Raw genomic sequence first — 22342 nt, forward strand, 5'->3', positions numbered from 1 at the left:
AAGCTTGACTGTTTACACCCAGAACCTCTCTTGACTACTAGAGAACCAGAAAGACAAACACAACAGTGTTACTGCAGCATTCTGACTACAGATCAACAGCTGCATCGAACAAGCTGTACTGATAAAATGAACAACGTAAAATAATTAGTAAAACCTTCTAGCCATTTCTAGAGGGGTTGTTTTAGTATAAACTCCAGCATTAAGTAGAAGCTGAACTTCAACTCCTCATCTATTCAAGCAGAATTATAGCATTTTGCTATCTCATTTGGAAGAGATGCAGATAAACACGTGAATACCCCAAGCTTCAGTGTGATGGGAGATGGATCAGTTTCTTGAATAAAACACCACTAACAGTTCCTTTGCCTGGTAGTATTTTGATAGATATAATAAATGCGGTTGTATCCCAGAATTTTAAGGGATATGAATAAGCGTTAAAAATCAAGTTTGCATCTTTTGGGAAGTGATCTTACAGATGCCTAAAACACTTCGTAACACTTTGAAGAGCTCAGAAGTTGTATGTGGACAGTTCTGGCAGAAACAATCCTTTTCTTTACCTGACTTCCTCTCATCTAATGCGCACTCAGAGTACATCTTCCTGGGCAGCTGGAGGCTTTGTTACAGACAGAAGGATGCTGCTTAGTGTAGCCAGTGCTTATTGCCCAACTTCTTTTTTTTTCTAAAGATAAATTTGGAAGTTTTCCCAGATAATACATCTGCCCCTATTACTTGCACCTTGGAGTGTAAGAGCAGCCAGGGAGATGGTGAGGACAACTGCATTTATTAGCAATGAATAAACTGATCTATCTCTTCTGGATTAGCAGTGGGGGATCCCAGACAAACTAAGAAGTATCTGTCAGCTGACTGACATATACAAGCTGGCACACTTTTGTGTCAAAAATGTACACCGCTGCATGTACACTAAAGCCGTCCCATCTATAAAGCACAATTGCCAACTGCTTGTCTTCAGAGATGGGTAGTAAGAGAGGGTCTCAACAACAAAATCAGCACAGAGTACAATTAAAGAATATTTTTTTCATTCCCTTAAATGTCTGTCATTCTAAACTCTCCTGGATTTACTAGAATTTTTCCCCCATCGTGTTTTGGAAGAAGGACTGATGATCTACTGAGAAAAACCCAGACTTAGAGTTCTCAAAAACTTTATTAATTGCCAAGTACCTGAATTACACATTACCAAAACAGGCTAATTTAACCTGTCAGTTACTACCAACAGATGTCTGGACAAATTGCCTAGTGTGTTTTGGTCCTAGGTTTTCTCCAGACAGACTAATAGCTGGTTAAAAAAAGAACATGTCACCTCACATCATCTCAATAAAACTTATTCAAGGTCTCAGTCTCACCTTACAGAGCAAAACCAAACCACAGACTGAACTGGGGTTTGAGGAGATAAGTGTTGCGTTTGCTTGGTTAAAAGTAGACAGGCATGTTAACAATCACAGCAGCACAACACCCTCTTCCCCCAACACTCTCTCAGACTTCTGATGAGAAGTAGGAAATCCAGTGACACTCATAATTCTTTAACTTTTTGATTAAACTATTGAACTATACAACAATGATGAGACTGATTTGAGCTTCAGTGAGAAAAAGCGCAGCTCACGATTCCTTTGGAATACCTTTTGTTTAGATCATCACAACTGACAAGAGAAGAACAACAGAAATTATTTTTACTATATACGTGGTAAAGAGTGCAAACTCTCATGTCAGGAAAACCATAGAGCAGTTTGGATGAGGAAAGAAGCCTAACAGCTGTTCCCACAGATTCCTGCACAGAGACAGGTTTTGCAAGTCAACATGGTGTCAATATTTAACTAACACATTATCACTTGTTATTATTATTTGACTATCAGTCAAGTAAGCACCTAGCAAGAAAAATCCTGAAGTGATCTTCATTCTTTTTTTACTGAGTAATCATAGAGAGGCAAGCTGATTTTTGTTTTAAACAAAAATTGAATTTGCATACACATACTTTCACGTACCAAAAGATATCTTGCCAGAATTACCTGTGGTGACCCAGATGACAAGGGATGTCAGAGCTGAGTGTTCTTCAAAACTTCAGCACTGTTCTGCATGTCATCAATGCTACATGGTTTTTGTAGCCCTCATCCATCTTAATAAACAACGTTTAGTACCAGATTAAGTTGTATTACATTCTGGTACGGCCTTCCCATCATCAGCAGTACCATCTAATTCTTGCTTTCACTGTTGCCTAGATTTCTTTTGGTTTTCCCATTGCTGCTGTCAGTCACATTACTTGAAATACGTACGTACACACACACACCCCTTTCACACACACTTTTTTATTTTAAATCAGCTCTGCCATTTCTTCTTTTAAACACTCATACATCATGCACACCAATGCAACATTTCACTTAGAGACACCCTACAACATCTGAAACAGGCAACCAGGTTTATTTTCAAAAAAAGAAAAAAATCAAACATACTGTCCTCAGCTCTGTTTTACCCCAGAAAAGAAGATATCAGAAAATTATAACAATCAAAGAACATAGGATAATTGGTCTGCTTCCATCTGAAAACAAACAAACAAAACAAAACAAACAAACAAAAAAAAGTTCCATTATAAATTACTAACCAAAAAAAAGAGGAGATAATACCCAGCGGCACAGAAACAGCACACTTCTATCAGATTGGCAGGCTTTTTTTTTTTCCTTGGCAAAACAAACAGGACCACATCCTGTTCTGAACATGGAAAAGAATGCTTTTTGAGTGCTTATGCAACCTCAGGAATCCTCAGAAAGATACCAAAGAAAACATGCCTTAGTATTCAAAACAAATTAACTGAAAAGTTTTTATCCCAGAAGAATGAATAAAATCCGTCTTATATTTACCACTATGAAATGAGTCAAATATGCAGCAACGTTCACCATCACACTACATCCAAAGGCAAGGGACTACAAATTCCACATACCAAATAACATTCTATGTAGGCTTCTTATGTGAAAATGTATATAGTCCATACATCACAAACAATCACACTATGCTTATAAATTAAAAACTATGGATTTACCATGAAAATTATATAGAAGATGATAATAAATGGTAAAATAAGTGCAGAGTACAATCAGTACATTTTGTAAGTCATTTAAAATCATTTACCTGTAAAGTAAGTGTTGGCAGGGAGAGTGGAACTAGCGAATCTGTAATATCCATTTCCTGGGAAACGGACCCCTTTCATTACTTCTATAGTCAATGTAGGTAAAGACGAATCCATCCTTTCCACTTGGTAGATGGGGGAAGGCCCATTAAGTTCCTCAGGTTCATTCCAATTTATCTTTACCATTGTGCTGTTTATTCCTTCAACATGAGGGGCACTAAGTTTTCTTGGAGCTGTGCATAAAAAAAAAAAAAAAAAAAAAGTTATGTAAGTATCATTGTCCATTTGGGAAATTATTTATTGCACAGTTTCTGCAAAACAACCTGCTTCAGTTTCTGATCATCTCAAGAATAAACACAGATATCCATAGAAGCTTAATTAGAAAACAAAAAACCCAACCAAAGCAACATTCTTAATTTTTATAAGAACTTATTTCCAATTCCACAAGAAATATCTCATTTATTCAGGCTTAAGGTAAATGTCTCTAGTTATTATATCCATAATTTTTTCAAACATCGAATTTTTTTATATTTTTTTTTTCAGAATATTTAACAATCTGAATCAACATCTTCATCAAAAATATATTTGTGGTCCTTCTTTGAATAGCCTCCCATGCCATACTAACTGTAGGCATGTATTTGTATAACTTTGAGCGTTGGATTTGAGTGAATGACCTAAGGACAATCTGAAAGCTGATTTACTCATTGTATCTCAGTAGCATGGTCCATGACAACACAAGCATTTCAGTACTGAACTTACACTAAACAACAGAACGGCTATCTGTCCAAAATACTAAAGGTCCATCAGGTTGTTTTCCTCATGGTGCACACACAAGACATTAGCATATGTTCAGATAATTATTCACTTCAAGAAAATTATCATCTCTAACTTCTCTCCACCAACACTGGTGCACAGTAAGACTCCATACAAGATTAGTTCCAAGAAGGTACCAGCAGAAGATAGTTTTATGTTACAATGATCATCCTACCATTAAAACCAATACTCTGATATTCTTTTAAAGGTTTTGATAGTGTTGGTCACACTATAGCTGAGTTATGAACAATCTTTTTTATTATTATTTTTTAAATACTGTTCAGTAAGCCACTGGAGGGCAGCATGACCTGTTAAGATAATGGCAGGATGGCCATACAGGTGGGACAGAAATGGACCATCACTGAAACAATAAAAGACATAATCTGGAGAAGTGCATGGAGACTCTACTACCTATACAATCCATATCCATCTTACCTTGCCTTTTTTTCTTCCCCTTCTTTCACTGATAAAGAAAAGGACTTAACAACAGAAACTTCATTTCTACCCAGGAAGTGAAATACAGCGACAACTTGTAAAAATTACTTGTTCCCATAACGATATAGTAAAGAGCAATAAATGCTTTTCAAGTACAATAAAACCCAAATTAAAATATGGGCCTTTGAAATCTGACATATTACTTCACAGCACAGCATTGTAAATAGTGTGAGTTCTTTAGAGAAGGAGAGATTGCTTCATTTAGAATGAATTAATAACATCCTTTTTAACATTCGTGCATTTCCAAGATCATTAACAAATTTTTCATTTTTCCTATTTGCCTGTAGCATGTCACTAATTTTTTCTTTTTTCTTTTTCCTTTTTTTTTTTTTTTTTTCTCCCTTGCCCCCTCTCTAACTTGATAAATACTGTTCTTGGAGAAAGCATAGAGTTGGGGAACTGGGAAACTGCCAATGGCACTATGTGCTGTAAATTCCTGCTCAGGCATCATTTATGACTTCACAATCTAATTAGTATCTCACGCTATGGTAAAATTTACAATGTCAAAACTGAAGTAATGCAGTGTGAGGTCATAAGCTTTCCTGCATAAGTAGGGCACAGCACTAATGAATTGTGGTATTAATTCACAAGTTTAAATAGAAAACATGGCTTAACAATCAAAACTTCACCTTTGAGCTAAGTAGTGTACGTCAGCATTTTAAATGTGAACATAAGAGGTTGAGCCCTCCAGTTCAGTTTACTGATGGTAAAATAGAAATGCCAAAATTCATTATTTCTAAAATGCATACAGTTAACTAACACTCATGACAATAACTATATCTTCCTTTAAAGTCTAGTATTAATAAACGGCAGCTACTTGGACCATAATTATGGCATCTCTGATACCTAAACCTGAAGCTTTTATGGGGCTTATGCAATTAACTACTTAAATGCATCGTAACACTTGCTTCTCTGACAGGGAAGTATTGATTTTTTAATCATTTTCCAGTCTCCTCTAGCACAAATAAATGTACTACAGTTACAGTTAATGCACTGTGTACACGCATTAAACACTGGCATGACACAATTTATTATTTTGTGATATATGGAACAAAAGTCTACCCTTTCAGAAAGTAACATCCTTGCTATAACATTAGTATTTAAACTATAGTCCTGTTGATGCCTAAGAATTCTTGTGCATCAAGACAGTAGAAGACTGTACATAACAGTAACATAACTTAAAAAAAAAAGAAAAAAACAAAACACCACACACAGAAGACAAAACACACCACCATCAGAAAACCAAACTCTGACTCTGTATAGGAACAGACAAGAATGAAAACTGCAGTACTAGCCCAGCAGGGTACCACATGCTGAAATTAAAAATATTCAAGACTAAAAGATAGAGTATATATTTTCCTAAAGGTGTCACTGTGGTACCTGTAGCTACTTTTTAAAAGATGAATTGACTATAATTTTACCTATTTAATTTTTTTTAGTCATGTTCTGTTAAGACACATCTGTCAAAATAATGAGTGTACTACATTTTAGTGGATTCAAAGTCACATTTTGTGTATTTTAATTATGTAGTTTTAATGTCTTGCTATATAATACATATTTAATATATTATAAAGCTAAAACAGTATTTAAAAGCCCATGATTGCTGCATGCCATTGTGCAGCAAAGGGCACAAAAAAGACCAATAAAGACAGATGGTCCATACAGCTTACGTTGAGGTCGTATATCTAAATATAGATGTTGCTACACAGGTCATTACAAATAAGCCTTTCTTATGTGTTTATGCACACACATGTACACAAAAAAAAATTAAGTTGGTAGGTAGAGAGCAGTTAATTTTGTTTTGTTTGAAATAATATCATTTTAGTTTTAGCCTCAAAGACAGATGCCAGCATTTCGGTCTGAACAGATGGTAATTCCATCTAATAGTGCATCTCTGTATTAGTAAGGTCTGTTGTGTATACAAACAGTAATAAACACTAGGTAAGGATCAAAATAAATTTTAATTGTTGACATTAAATTCTGGCAGCCACGGTTCTAAGGATACAATACTCCTTTCTCAAGTCTGTCAGGTTTACTAATACAACTGCTAAAGCTTTTCCACACTCTGCCAGATTCTTTTCCCAGGAATAACATATTTACACTGTGGCTAAATTTAACAGGCTTACATATGTTTGAATAACTACTGCTCAGCATATTGTAGGTAGGTATTTGTGTACCCTTCCACAGAAGCCTTCGATTCAGCACTCTGAGTAGTTCAGGAAGGTAACCATAAAAAGAAATATACGTTTTTTAATTCTTCTTGAGGTGAATTCAGAATGCATACATACAAATTAAAATAGAAATATTTGGAAAATTTGAGGATGTCATTTTTGGTTTTTTTCTCCATCTTGGTATTTGTCTTGCACTTAAAATTGCATGCCTCACTACTGGTCATCCATTTCATTTTTGCATTAAGTTATTAGTCCATAGGACCCTAAGATTGCTGTAACACTTCTGGTATGATCTTTTCTTTCTCTGCCCTTCACAATACTATCAGTCGTTTCAACAGTAAATGAGTAAAGAAATAATACTTATGTCTTCTGACAATATTTTTATCTTTTTAGGAGATCCTTTAGAGTCCACTTTGGAATTTTCCCCAGAACCAATAAAAACTACCCATAATGGACACCAGAAGAAAATTTAATAACACAGATATGTTACAATCATATTTCTTTAAAAATACATGTATTCCACAGTATTTTTTAAAAATCATGAAAAATATATTGCTTCCACCATATGGGACAACCAACGACTCACCAACCGATTTAAGATGCAGCATATTGAGCTGACCATATGTTACAGTGCTGTTGAATGGCTGAGTGATTCATGCCCGTCACATTCTAGTATATCAATTAAAGCTCCTTGAAGTCTGCATGATTTGTGTCTCTGTTATTAAACCCTGCTAATTCATCCCACTTACACATCTGTTATAAATCTCTAGGAGTGCTGCATGATTCATGGCAATCTGTGAGCATGGTACAGCAAATTCTTCTCCTTGTAATTAACAGTAAATTGTTTTACTGCCATGCAATGAATTTTTCAGTTATATTGCAAATGAACTCCTAAATGCACGGTTCTTTCCTAAGAACTGACTTATATTATTAGGCAATTAAAAAGTATTGCTTTGAACCAAAAGCTTTTAATCAAGAGGAAAGCAACTTAAACATAGCTTGAAAACCTTGCAAATTTGACACGGAGGGAAAAGAACAAACTGAGCTATTTTCTGAAGCATAGTATGCAGTTGGTAAGGGAGAAGGAACAAATAACATTTGAGTCTCTACTAATTTTCTGAAACTCAAAGAGCAGTTTTAACTGCAGCTTGAACACTTGGCAAGACAAGTTTGAGCAGATACTATTTATCTCAGAAGTTACTTAAGTCATCCGTCATTACAAAATTTCTCAGATTACTTTACGCTTTTCTAATTGTAAAACAGTGTCTTTATTTTTGAAATAAATAATTGGATAATTAGCCAAGCTGAATCATCAGAGGATTCCAATGCTGCTCAAGTGTTCTTGTCAAAGGTGAAGCAAATTCATTTCAGCTTCGCCTCTGCAGCTTTCTGAAGAGGCTTTGATTTTTTTTCCTGCTACATTCTTGGCAGCAGTCTCAAATTCATGAGTCCATACATCAAGTCAGTAGTTTAACAACAAATGAAATTAAATTCAAAGAAGGGAAACTAATTGAAGGACAGCAACAAAAGTGTTTGGTAATGTGCTTTTTAATATGGCATGCCACATTTGCATGATAATTTTTCCTTTTTAGCATGGAGCAGAAAGTGACTAGCTTAATGAGGGATTATTCAAGACAGGAATGAACAAAATGCATTCATAACTAAGAACAAAGATTGTATTATGAAACGGAAACAGGCAACTGCCGAGAAGTAACTGGATGATTGGTTTATGCATTATGAATAAAAAGGTAGAAAAATATTTATATTAGTATTCACTAATGACTATATATACAAGATTGTTGTAATTAAAATTATAAATTAACATATTAAGAGTGCTTGTTTAATCACTTTGGGTCCTATTCACAATGAAAAGACTTATGTACATGCATGCAAAACAATCTCTGTTTTCAGGCCAGCAGCAAATGGCCCTCATATTTCTCTTCTGTACCAAAGGAAAATATACATTACTTACTACCTGTTTAATGGGTATCTGTGATTTTAAAATTAAGGCACAGCATTTTGTACAAAACCAGTCTATGACAGGCATAAACAAATGCTGTATTGGTATGACAAATGGGTTAAAGCTTTTGAAAAGTGTTTGCACTGGACCTTCTTCATGAATGGAAAAAATGTAAAAATTACTTAGATTAAAAGGGTAATCAAAAAGAAAATGACATCAAGGAGAGTAAGACAGCCCAGAAAGCCCACCAGCATCATTACCCCAGCAAACCCAGAGGCAACTCCAAAGCCACCAATACAACTACTTGAGAAATCTGCCAAGAAGGCAGATACAGCTGGTGCTGGAGAGAATATCTTCCACAAATTAGCTACTGAACCCTGTAATTGCCACCAAAAGCAATGGATAAACAATACAATGTGCTGGGGTAACTGGCAGCAATCACAAAGCCATACTTTGATGTTTCTTAAGAAATTATTTTTAAAAGAAGTTTAAAAAAAATTAAGGGTGGCAAAGGAAAGATGAACTTAATTACAAGAAATAAGTTCAGCCACACAGTAGTTAATGAAACATAGCTGTATAGTTTGTTTAAGGCACCCTTTGACTGATTTGAGAGGGGTAGCATAAGCAATTGTCCTAGTCCAAGCACTCACATGGCTAATTCCACCCTGTTGCAATGTTGGAAATTGCTGGGATAAAAAGGTGTTTCTCTGCCTGACTGAAAAACATAGAAGACATCAGTGTTTTGTCTTGGTAGATGCTGCAAAGAATAATGCAAGTAATTAATTTTTTTGCAAATGTATTGTTAAAAAAAAAAATTTGAAATAATAGTTTTTAAGGAACTAAGTCTTTCACTGTTACCAGCTAGCACACTATAGATTTCAAGGTACCAGCTCAGAATCATACATGAGTTAAAAACCACAGAGTAAAAAGCATTTCTGAAAACTAAAAAAAAAAAAAAAATTAAAAAAAAAAATATATATATATGGCCTAAGAACTAGTAACAACAGGCTGAATGCCAAAAACAAACAGCAATTTGAACACAGTAGATTCTGGAGAAAGGACTGAAGTAAAATGTGGCTCCAGCTGTTGAGATGAAAAATGTAAAGTTACTGTCCAGTACTGCTTTCAGCTACATATATGCAGTTCCACATCATGATCTTGGGTTAACAAAACCAAAAACGAAGCTGAAATTTGATTTGAGATTTTTGAGGGTACTTTTTCCTCACCTATCAGCCAAGGCTTCCAATAGCATGTGCAAAATATTGCAGTGCACAAAGAATACTTAAAACACCACAAGAACTGTGGAATGCGCATCTTCTTCGTTTTACATAAGACTGCTTGAAAATAGTATGGAACACTTTTTAATTATTTTAATGACTATTTTAAAACCAAGTTGCCAGAGAAATAGAAGAATGATAGATTTTGAAGGGAAGAGACTTTTTTTTATAGCTAGTCTTCAAATTAACTCAGGGATATGAACAAAACTTTAAAATTACTTGAATCTTCTAGTGGCAAACTTGAAAGGCATGGCAATTCCAAAAGCAAGCCCCTTGCTAATATACATCAGTTGGATACACAAAAATTATAGCCTGGAAGGTACCTGTTGATTTAAATGCTCCATGTGATAAATCAATGTACTTCATACATGGAAGAAGTAGAGGTGGCTTTCCATTATCCTCCTCAGCATCAGAGGAAAAGAATTAGTCTAATTTAGTATAACCTCTAGCCCAACTTGGAACACAATTCAAAGCTCCTGGATTGTGTTACAAAGGATGGGGACCATCATGTTGGAGCACATTTCAGTCATGATTTCCTCCAGTAAGCTCCCTTTGCCAGGGCATGGAGGGGGACTGGCATCCAGCCAGAGAGGCAGTCTCTGTGCCAGGGAGACATTCCTGCATGGAAAAGAACTCTCCAACAGTCCTAGAAGGGCAATTTTAATTTCATTTTGCATCATATAACGACACAAAAGGATATTAATGAACTAAGACTTGATCATCTATTTTTACAAATGATGGAGACTAGTTTTTCTTAACTTTGTTCCAAGTTTGAACTCACTCTGATCTAGGAGTCATCACATAAGCAGTGTTTCTTTAAATCTTCTTTGGAAACAGAGTTTTACAGAACTTCACATAGTAGAACATGCACATAAAAAACAACAAAAAAAAAACAACCAAACAAACAAACAAACAAAAAAACCACACAACATCTACCAAATCACTTGGATAGAAACCATTAAAAGTTTTGGTTTTTTTTTAATGAGAATTTCTTAAAAAGAATGAAAAATTTCATTGGTGGAAGAACATTGTGTGCAAAATTTAAGTGTTTTACTCTTTGGTTTGAGACATTGCATTAGCATGCTTTAAAAACTTAAAAAGAACCAAATATAGGACTGATTCAACAGTAAGCAGGAAAAGGCTACATTGCCAAACATTTAATAAATAGAGACATATCTGTTATTCTATTTTGTATTCTCCTGTCTTCTCTCATGTGTTAGGTCTCTAAATATTAAGACAACCAGGGAGGAGATGGTCATAAGCAAGCTGTCAAACATAACTATGCTATTGTTCCTGAACCTTTTAATAAATGTATAAATGCAAAGTTGGATCATTTGTAGTAATAAGGTGTACTGATTAAGCCATATTTGTTTCCATGGTTATCAGCACAGACTGGAATGTTGTCCCTTGCATAGCATTATGCTATGGGATAAACTAGGAGTGCTCTGTAGATGGTCAGCTTAAAACTTAAGAGGTAGCAGTATGAGGAAGCAAACTAAATTTTGAAATCAGCAATTCAGCAAGAGGGAAGACTGGCAAAACTATCTTTGCCCACTGAAACGCAAAGACGTAGGTGAATCAAGGAACAATTCATCTATCTTGCACTTGAAAACAAATGGAAAGACAAATAAATAGATAAAGAACAGAGGGCAGACTAAAGGTAATATTCCAACAGCTTAAATTCCACTTCAGTTCATATACATAAAACTTTTTATTTACTCGCTCTGGGGAGCATCTTATTCCTTGTTTGGAAACTCCTATATCTCTGCGTTGATTATGCAGAGGAGCTTTGACGAAATTCAGGCAACTCAAATACAGCCCAAGGAATATAGGAAAACATTCTGCAAAGCAGAAATTTTCAGATTTTTTCCTGTGGGAGACCAAATTACATGAGAGGTAATTTCAAAGCTCATCATCACAATATTCATGTGACAAAACAGCACTAACTCCATAACTAAAAATGCTAATACCGTGAAAGTAATTAATGTGGTTTAAATGCCTATACAAAAGGAACCCACAATATTAAGCAGTCAGCAATCTGCAGGTGAGCACCAGTAAGTCACATAGCATAGATTTTGAGCTTATAGTTGGTAGTATTAAAAAGCTGTACTGAATACCTTGTTCCATGAACAAAGAGACTTGTGAGGCTGATTTTCCTAACAATTTCTTTCTTAAAACTCTCTTAATCCTCTGATGTCTAAGAATTGAGTTCATGCCAGTCTTTTCTTCAAAGTAAATACAGGCTTTCTCCATCTCTGTTCTATAGTGATACTTATTTTACCCTAAATTTGTAGAAACTTAGTGACTTTGAATTCCATGACACACGTAGTTGAAATTAACTCAAAGGCTGCAAATTTATTAAGGTGCACAAGCACATACATGCAGTTTCTTAACCACTGTTTCCATAACAAAGTGTGAGCATACATATCTACAAAGCAAAACCTCTTAAATCTTACGGACCAAATAAACATTTTCAAAAGAGCAGACCCAAAGCATGTGTGTTGCTTCCAATTCAGACTCTCACATACACTATGTATGTATGTTAGCTTATACAAAAACTACATGCTTCTCCTTCATGGGTTAAGCAAGACATTGGCACAGCACGTGCATTTTACATACCCTGTTGTGCTAACATGACACATACACTAAAAAGCCCCAACAACAAATTACAATTTCTTAGCATCATAAACGAATGAATGGGTCAGCTGCGTTGATGTAAATTTTCCATTTAAATAAACAGAAACAAAAATATACGTATCCATAACTTACAACTGAGTGAGCAGTACACAAATCCTGTTGCCATAACAGTGTAACTTAAACCTTAATTGAAAACATTTTGGGTTTATTCTGTCAAGGTAAACAAATAATAATTAAGTCAGTCACTTTGTATTAATACAACACCTACCCCTGTCAAAGTGCATCAAACTACATTCATCTTAATGGTAATTCATTAGTAAACTGTGTGTCAGCTTTATACTTTGATACAGGTTGTTTCCTTACCAGCTGGCAAGGTTTGTCCTATGCCTGGCTCACTGGTTACACAACCAATTTGATTGCAGAGAGTAACAGTGAAGTTGTACGTCCTGTAAGGTTTTAATCCTGTCGCAACATAGGATAACTCATGAGCCTCAGCTATGTGCAAAACCTGCAAAGCAGATTGGAAGACAACAGTTGGTTAATAAAATTTTCATTCCTATTCACTGATGACATTCATTATTAATAAATTTGTCTCTCAATTAGCAGATTCGTTCACTTAGATGTGGAAAAGCCTACAAAGACTAACTGAGGGAGAGGACTATTTTGGAGAATCTGAACAAGCCAGGATTTAGGTAATAATACTTCCCATCACACTGCTTTATGAGGTAATAAGCCAGTTCCTGAGTGGATAAATGAGAAAACAAAGTTATTGCCTCATAAAACTGTGTGGTGGTGCGGTTGTCACTACAAACAGTGCAGCTACAGTCCAGATGACGAAGACGACACTATTAAGTGACAAAAGCCCACCACCATTGAATGAGTGACATGATTAGCAGGGAGGGGAATAACTAATGTGTACACACATTTGAATATGCTCTACTTTAACATGACTTTAAGCTATTGGAGAGAGTCGAACTGAATAAACTGTTGTATATTAGATAACTTCTTTATCAAATGTCTCTTTAGATGAAAAATCTTTCAAGCCTGTGACCAGAAGCGATTTACATTTATGTATTGTCACAACAGCCCCAAGAGCAATAGCACATCCCCACTTCATAGACAAACTGAGGCCCATCTGTGGCACCACTGAAAGACAGAATCAGCTCTGAAATGAGAAATACAACATCAGAACACCAGATCCGATATTCTGATAGTCTATCATGTTTCTTTGCTCATTCCCAAGGTTTTAGCTCACTACTACTACTACTATGGTATTTGTTTGCCAAATCTAGTCATTCAAAAATTAGAACTGTTTCAAAATCACATGTTTAGACATTATAAAGTTGGTTTTCTGCTGTTTCAGATTTCCCCACTTGAAAGATTTGTCCATTTTCCAAGAAGCCAGACAGGTACCTTCTTAAAGGAAATGCAGATTCCTAAGAAACAACATGGTTTTAGGCATATGAGCAAATACAGCAATAATACAGAATCAGAACATGCAAAGGTCAAGATAATTTAAATGGTGTTGCTCAATCTCCTCCCTCCTCATTTTGAATCTCACCCACAACTGAAAACAAGTCAGCTCAGGAATGCAACTTAAAACCTATAAATAGCATATAACATTACAGAGCACTCAAGATAAACTGATAGGTGAAAAAGTTAGATCAGAGGATAGACAGCAAATCAGGGAAACAATTCATCACAACATCAAGGAGGTCATCCAACTTTACCAATTTTGCTATTACTAGTCAGGAAAAAATTAGTATACCTGGGAAAATGGTGGCAAGAACCTTTGTTCAGTCACCAAGCTGATGCTATATCCCATTACTTCTCCTCTTGCTAGATTATCTTCAGGTTTTTCCCATGACACGTTGAGGGAATAAGGCGAAAGAGGGAATACTGATGGGGATGGCATGAACACAGGGGCTGAAATGAATTTAATATAATAACTTTCATAAAATATGAACAATGTGTGAAATGCAAGCTTTCTCATTTTATTTGTAAAACATTATTTAACCTTATTTTCAAGTCTAACTAGAATTTTCATATTATATTGATAGCATATAAGTGTACCTCACCCCTCATTTCTCTGTTTTCTGCTCTGGCCATAAGTGCAGAACAAAATTCTGCCTATGTCTTCAAAGAAATACTAATCAACACTAAAGTCTTAATCCCTGTAGCATATAGGAAAGTACAAACAAATGAAAAGGTCTTGAAGAAAAACTTCATGCAACCTGGGAAAAAACTGATAAAAGCAAAAAGTGTTCAATACTTCAGCATCTTAAAAGCAATTTTGTTTGCCAGGCTACTTTGAAATTAACATGTCTCTCACTTCTTACAAAACAGTTCCCCTGTCTTCCATAGCAAATCTGTAAAAGGATTGTTTGCACTGCAGTTAAATCCCCACCTGATTACTCTGTAATAATAGGATACCAACTCATAGCACTTCTGCTATGTACAAACAACCACACTAATGGACCTCTTCCCAAATACAATTTAACACTTTTATAACATATAGTATTTAAGAACAGGTAAGCACAAAGACTCATTTTAAAAGGGGAATTAGTTCAGCCTACTATTTCACAGGAGAAAATGACTGAAGACATGATTTTGAAGCTAACAGCAAACAAAAGCATCAGTGATGTATCAGAGATCTCTACTTGTAGAACATAGGTTGTCTATCAGCCCAAAAATGCCTTAGATTTCTAATGAAAGCATTGAAATAAACAGCTGTTATTTCAAATAATTTATTTAGTGGCATGCCCTTTAGAAAACCTGAACAGAAGAGTCGTAATAAGAACCATTGTGAACTGGTTAAAATTCTGAAAAAAAATTATATTGTCAAAAATACTATGACATTTGTCCTACATAAAATATTTGAAAAGTTTCAAGCACTACAATTCTGAAAAGGTAGCCCTCAAGTTCTCAAAAAAATATATTGCTCAAGCAAAGCCTCAGTTCAGGAAAACACATTAGAACCTTCTACCTTCCAGCATTAGAACTCTTCTACCATTAGAACTCTACCTTCTTGGACAACATTGATTCATGCCAACTGTTACCACATACGTGACAAAACTAATCTTTGTTCATGTTTTCTCCCATTAAAGAATATATAAATAACAACAGGGAAAATAGTGGAGAATTCAGACAGTTATTGGTAGATTTTGCACTCTTGTAGTTTTGAAATTTTGAGTTAATAGGGATTCTTTTATTTAACAATATGATTTTATGATGAATAAAACATTTTTTCCTGATATGCTACATTCTGAGATAATCTGATTCATCTTTAATATGTTAAAAAAAAATCAAAAATTGTCCATGTTTGAATCATAACTACACACATGTTATTGTGGGAGTGGGGGAAGAAGCCTAAATTAGTTTTTCCTTTCATTTGTATCAAACAAATTCAAACCAATACTTACCAGCCTCTCCTGTTTGTCCGGACATCCAGTCTGAAGATATGCTACCTGCCATGTTTACTGCTAGCACATAAAATTCATACTCTGTGAATGGCTCTAGATCACTGACTGTAGTACTGGTCTGTGGTGGAGCCAGGGCATTTTCATTAGGAGATTCCATAACTGGCTGGGGACTGAGCCATCCACTACTTTGAAAAATACGAATTTCAGGAGGAAGAAAGTTGTCAGCTGGTTTTAATTTTTTTCTCATGTAAAGCTCATATCTTATAATTATGCCTAAAGAAAAAAAGCAAGCCAGAAAAATTAGTGCATTGAAACTACTTCTGGAGTTTTACTAAAATGCCAACACCAAAACATTTAATGAGCTAAGAAGAATCAGTCATCACCACCGTAGAAAATACAGCTTTAGAAGTTTTCCTCATTTCTGTTATTTTCATCCAAAGGTTTTCTTTGGCTCTTCTTGCATTACACTCTTATTTTCCCCTCCTTGCAATTCTGGGATTTGAAAACAAATGGCTGGATTAGAGTAGAGAGTTCTACTGTCCTCACTAGAAGATGATATCCTAAAATTCTGTTCCATTCTTACTGGAAATTAGTTCGTGCCTCTGATTTTCAAATGGAATTTTTTTTTTTTTTTTTTACACAATGAGTAGGGAATTTTGGAGTGACAGTTTAATGCTAATCTTTTAGAACATATTACTGGATAGGAGATATGTATGTGGTATGTGAGTTTTCTATCAAAATAAACCTATTACGTATGCAGGAAAGTCTCACAACTTTGGAAAAAATCCACAAACTTCAGCATTGTGGTATGAAGTGATAATGTGACCTAGGTTGAAACACAGAAGCAGTTTAACTGTAAAAAAAAAACAAAAAAACCCAAAAAAAAACCAACCAACCAACCAAACAAAAAAAACCTGTAAGAAAGCTGATTGGAGAGCTCCCAAATGGAAGGAAAAGGTGAGACACATAGCAAAGCCAGGAAATAGTTAATTACTATATAATGTATATATATGGAGCTGTATTCATACACAGAACTAGAGAGGCTGCTTGGAAAAAACAGCTTTCTTGGCCTTTGGAAAGACCAGGTTTAAACTAAAAAAGCATGTATTTAGACTATATATACATACAAAAATCTTTACACTCAGGGTGGTAAAACACTGCAACAGGTTGCTCAGAGAGGTGGTAGATGCCCCATCCCTGGTCAGGTTCGACAGGGCTCTGAGCAACCTGATGTATTTGAAGATGTCCCTGCTCACTGCACAGGAACTGGACAAGATGATCTCTAAAGGTCCCTTCTATCCCAAACCATTCCATGGTATCTGACCAGCCATCAAAGAAATATGAGAGTCTTGCTTAAATCTGCCTGAGCTGTCAGTCAAATGCATGCAATGGCTACAGAGTAAACTATGAACAGTATATTCTACAAGTAGTGCTAACAGCAAGTATCATGACTTGCATTGTAGGAACTGTCTCTCTAAATACATACAGTCATTCTTACTGTTTATCCTGCTAATGGCTGGCAAATAAGATATTTAAAGTGAAAGCTGAGCTCTTCATACACAGATGACCATTTTGTGAACAAATCAAAATGTTTGTTTGCACATGCACAAATACTTGCACATGTAAGTGCAAGTTCACAAAAATCAATTGCACATATACTAAAAGGTAAAGTGTTTGCCAGTTACATCTGTGGCATCACAAAAGTATCCTACAACAGCTGCGTTCTCAGTTTCAAGAACCTAAAATAATATTACACAAGTTTGACTAGCAACTCTTGGCAATCACCTAATCCCTAACAAAGTTATACTGGTAATAGAATTAGTTTCTACACATGACGGATGGTTTTAAAAACAGACTTCTCTGTTAATTCTCAGATTATTTTTTTTTTCCATAACTGTTATCTGCTTCTTTATTCTTTATCAGGCAATATCACCACATCTGTCTGAAATACGCTATCTGGTAAATCAGGAAAAAAATAATTTTACTGTAAATGTTTAATTATAAATGTGATTTTTGCTGCAACAGATGCCACTACGTGCTAAAACCTGGACCAAACACATACAGATGAAGTTCTGAACTCCAAAAGAATAAAACACAGACTCTGAGGATATGTTTAGCGTTGGAGAGACAAATTAAGACCATGCCTTACTTCACTCTCAGTTTACATTGCCTGCATAAAGATATTCCAACCAGATTTGAGAAAATGGTGCTTTTTCTTTGCAAAATCTTTGACTTACAAAAGGAAATTCAATGACCTACCATTTGGTTTCTCAGGTGGTGACCATTCCACAGCCAGTTCTGTAGAGCTGATGGTTTCTATCATCGGTGGGTGTAGCCCTTCTGGAGGAGCTTGTGCAGTAATTACTGTTACTGGCTGGCTCTTTAAGCAGCCTCCACTAGTACAAGCTTGCACAGAAAAAACATACTTTGTAAATGGAATTAGATTCCAAATAATTGCTGAAGTTTCTAAGCCTTCATATTGACCACAAGGCTGAAGATCTACCAAACCACTGCATGTCAAAATGTATTTCTCTATGGGCCCAGAGTCATTGGAGAGGCTTGTCCAGTGAAGTAAAACAGAGTGGTGACTAACAGGAAAGATGGGATTTAAATGCAGGCTTCCTGTAGGAGTCCCAGATTTTGTTCTATATGTCACTGAGGCACTTCTTGTAAAACCATGGACGTTGCTGGTTTGGACGTAATAGGAATAGAAGGTATATGCAGATAACATGGTATCAGTGAAGGTCTGAATACCTAAAATAAGCAGGTGGGAAGAAAACTCTATCAGTCTAATGTATTACAAATAACCTTAGTTTCTATACTTAAAGTCTTTCCATCCCTAATCCAACACATAATGTTTGTGCCCATTTGCATACTCTTCTTGAGATCATTATGAACACTGTAACTTCTCAACATTTTTTTTTTTTTACTGGGAAAAAACAAACCTCCTCTTTTCTCTCTTTATTATCTTCCACTGCACATTGGCATTGCTAGAGAAATAATTTTTCCACTGAATTTCTCCTAGTTCCTGCTTTAATCATGAACAAGCTCAATACAATTATCTTCTTATTTCTCCTTTGCTTGGAAATAATTATTTCTAATGTAAACCAGTATGGATATTAGTGGTTCCGATCCAAGAAATAAAACTAAATAATTCTGTAAATTTTCACACCTCTGTTTTTGATTCTTGTCATAGTGTATGACCAAATACTTCATCTTTCCATACTTTCACTTCCTCAGTCCTAAAATAGAGCTCAATAGTTCATTTGTAAAGCATTTGATCTTGTGTGAAAAGTGAAATAGAACTGCAAATAATTACTTATAAGGTATATTCAAAGTTCATATACACCTTCCTCACCCTCTACTTTCCATTACTCTAAATAGCTTTTTCAACCACTTTTTAGCAACCCATGACCATGGATATATCCTAGAAACAGTTACACATTTGACTCATCACATCACAGTAAGAATTTACATACTATCATATCATACATATCATACAGAATGCATTGTTTGGCCTTAAGAAGTAGTGAATGTTGAGTAATACATTACATGACAGAGCACGGATACTCTTAAAGTTTTCCAAAGCAAACGGAGAGGACACAGCTATTTCTAAGTCCTCTCTGTACATCTGCACTGGCAAGCCAGCCCTGAGTACAACTTAGACCACAAAGTTATGAGTATTGCTAGACATTCAACCCAGGACATTTTAGTACAATAGCAGCAGTGTTGGTTCAGCAATCGCTTACAGCACTTCAGCTGTCACTCAGCAATCACAAACTAATCACCGGAGTCCACCAGTAAGGAGACTGGGTGATCTCATCTTCATGCCTTTCAAACCCTGGTACTTCAGGCAAGGTTAGGGAACGTCTCTGCCAGCAGCAGCAGTGGTTGTTGTGACATCCTTGTGCATTAGTAGTAAGCAAGTAAATGATGCAGCCAGTTTCAGTCTTGCTGGTGAGATTCAGGTGTTCCTTCCTCAGCTTTTGGGTTAGCATGCTGTTTGCAAATGTAGGTGCAAGCACTCAAGCATACTGCAGAATTGTTGAGCTCTTTGTGCTGCACAGACGTACCTACCCTGTCTGAAGTGCTCCTGGGCACAACAGTGAGGACAAGAGGCAATTTGACAAGTGTTAAGACAAGACTCTTGAACAAGCTGCCAAGAATTCTCACAACAGAAGCACGACAACCAGTTCCGGTGAAGGATGCAGGCAAGTAGCAGCTTGTCATGTGTCCAGTGTCTGATTTTTGCCTCCAGAGAAACAATGGCCACAGAGGCAGCACACTAGAAACTTGGGAGAGCTGCACTTCATAGGATGATAGTATCCCCACACTACGGGCTTTCAACTCAACAAAGCCACAAAGAAAAAAGCATCCAAGGAAAAAAAAAAGACAAAAAAAAAAAAAAAATCAAGACTGCTATCATCAGGAGCAAGGACCACAACTCCTCATGAGATGACAAAACAGGAGTAGCCTCTGAACTAGATCTAGAACCTCCCCTCTTTCAGAATCCAGCCCTGATCTAGAATCATATGCTGACCTGGAATGTGCTCCAGAACTATTGAGCTACCTAGAACCTGGACCTCTAGAACCAACAAGACAGAGAGCTAGACTAGAGTGCTGAACCAACAAGTGGTCCTGAGACAAGGTAAGTCATGATTCCACTCTGACACTAACAAGCACGCAGGAACCCAATCTAGAATCAGCAAGCAAGCCAGAAGCCAATCTAAAACCATCCCCCTACCAGTCAACTCCAGAATTTGTACTTGCTCTAGAAACAACTGCACTAACACCACCCGAGCTCTACAGTCAACCTCCAAAACCTACCCTCTAGAATGGACCCAAACTCTAGAGATGCCAGGGCTAATCTCAACAGCAAGCACGTTACTTTCACCTTTTCAAGTACAGGGATAGGAAAAGGCAGATCACCCAAAATGCTAATATTGGTGCTCATTACTTTTCTGGCAGACATCTCAACATTACAAGGAAGTTCATTCAGTATTGAACAGCTGATCAGCAGGTGACAACTTATTTCAGTAGGAATATAGGCTAGATAAAACTGGATAAAGCTAAAAGTTAGAAGGTTCTACATTCCTCAGGTGAACAACTCCACCATGTATACATTTATAAATAATTAGAACCAGTGTGATTTGGAGTGAGACTTTAAAGTAACTTTGCTTTTGTTTTTCACAGTTTAAAGCAAGTATTTAATTTTATCCTCAAGACAAGGATTGGTATCTCCTGAGCCTCTGGTTTCCCAGAACAGTTAGAAAAACATTGTTTTAACTAGGCACTCTGCAATACTATCAGCCAGATCACCAGGCTGATTTAGAACATTATTTTTAATTTTCCTTGGGAAGCTCAAAGTTCCTATAAAACTCTCATTTAGTCATAAGAAAATGTTCATCCAGTTGCACTCCTAGGGAATTTCATAAGCATTACAAATCCAACCTGTACTGAGGAAATAAATAACATTATCAAAAGTTCTGACAGCATTAACAACAAATTCTTGATATTCAAACACCAGCAGACAATTTCACAATTAGGGGGAATGACAGAAAATGTCTTTTGTAACGAAATCTATGTTTTTACAAAATAGTTTGACCAGATAGAAACATGTTAATGTCTTATTATCCATCTAACTACATTCAGAATTTTTCACTCTCTACAAACAGTGTAGGTACAGTCATAACATCCACAAAAATACATTCAGTTCCAAGTGTATTACCAAGCACAACTTTATAAGAAGAAAATACATTAGCTTTTCTTTTGAAATTAATTCATAATTTTATTGAAGTTAGACTTTTAAACCAAATTAAAGAATTGGAATATTTTCTATTATCTTTCTAAGGTTTTTTGTACCTTTTCTTTCTCTTCTCTCAAGCACTTAATCCCATGATTACATGGGGTCGTGTACCTTTCCTCATGGTATGTACTGCAGTGTCCAAATTCACAGCATAAACCACAAAGCAATCAATTGTAACACAGCAGCATGCACTAGAACATGAAAATGGTAGGTGCATTCCAAAGGATCTATGCTTCTACTGAATAATAGTCATGTTTTTTTCCTTCTAGGGTACTTGTCAATAATTATGAAGAGTCGATTTCAGCAAAATATTAATGCTGCTTTGTTATGAAAATGTAGCAAACTAAAGAACCTACTGGAACAGGAATCAAACCTTAGTGGCATTAAACAACACCTGTTTTCTTAAGAAAATGTACTTATGTTTCATATATACAGAAAAAACAGTATCCAAACCCATCTCCTTTCCTTTGATAAGAAGATCAATAGTAGCACAAAATGGCCTTTCCAGCTAGGACAGTGTCGAATCCTTGAGGACTGCCTTCTGAGGATCCCTTTGCAAGCCTCAACATGAGAAAAGTGGTGCTACTAAAGGCAAATCAGGAGTTACACTGATAGCATAACACAAGGTGCT

General features: G+C 35.9%; 1 protein-coding gene across 1 annotated transcript in view; it reads right to left on the reverse strand.

The window, feature by feature from the left end:
• Nucleotides 1–3124: 3124 nt before the first annotated feature.
• LOC103772636 (usherin-like) overlaps nucleotides 3125–22342 on the reverse strand; it is a 103311-nt gene continuing 84093 nt past the window's right edge. Inside the window, exons 16-20 of the mRNA XM_008939977.1 lie at nucleotides 18165–18659; nucleotides 15906–16178; nucleotides 14252–14409; nucleotides 12847–12991; nucleotides 3125–3363 (exon numbers count right to left, since the gene is read on the reverse strand). Coding sequence (XP_008938225.1) covers nucleotides 3125–3363; nucleotides 12847–12991; nucleotides 14252–14409; nucleotides 15906–16178; nucleotides 18165–18659 — 1310 coding nt within the window. The remainder of the gene's footprint in view (nucleotides 3364–12846; nucleotides 12992–14251; nucleotides 14410–15905; nucleotides 16179–18164; nucleotides 18660–22342) is intronic.

The sequence above is a fragment of the Merops nubicus genome, unplaced genomic scaffold (genome assembly GCF_000691845.1).
Source record: "Merops nubicus isolate BGI_N331 unplaced genomic scaffold, ASM69184v1 scaffold5995, whole genome shotgun sequence".
NCBI classification, from domain to species: domain Eukaryota; kingdom Metazoa; phylum Chordata; class Aves; order Coraciiformes; family Meropidae; genus Merops; species Merops nubicus.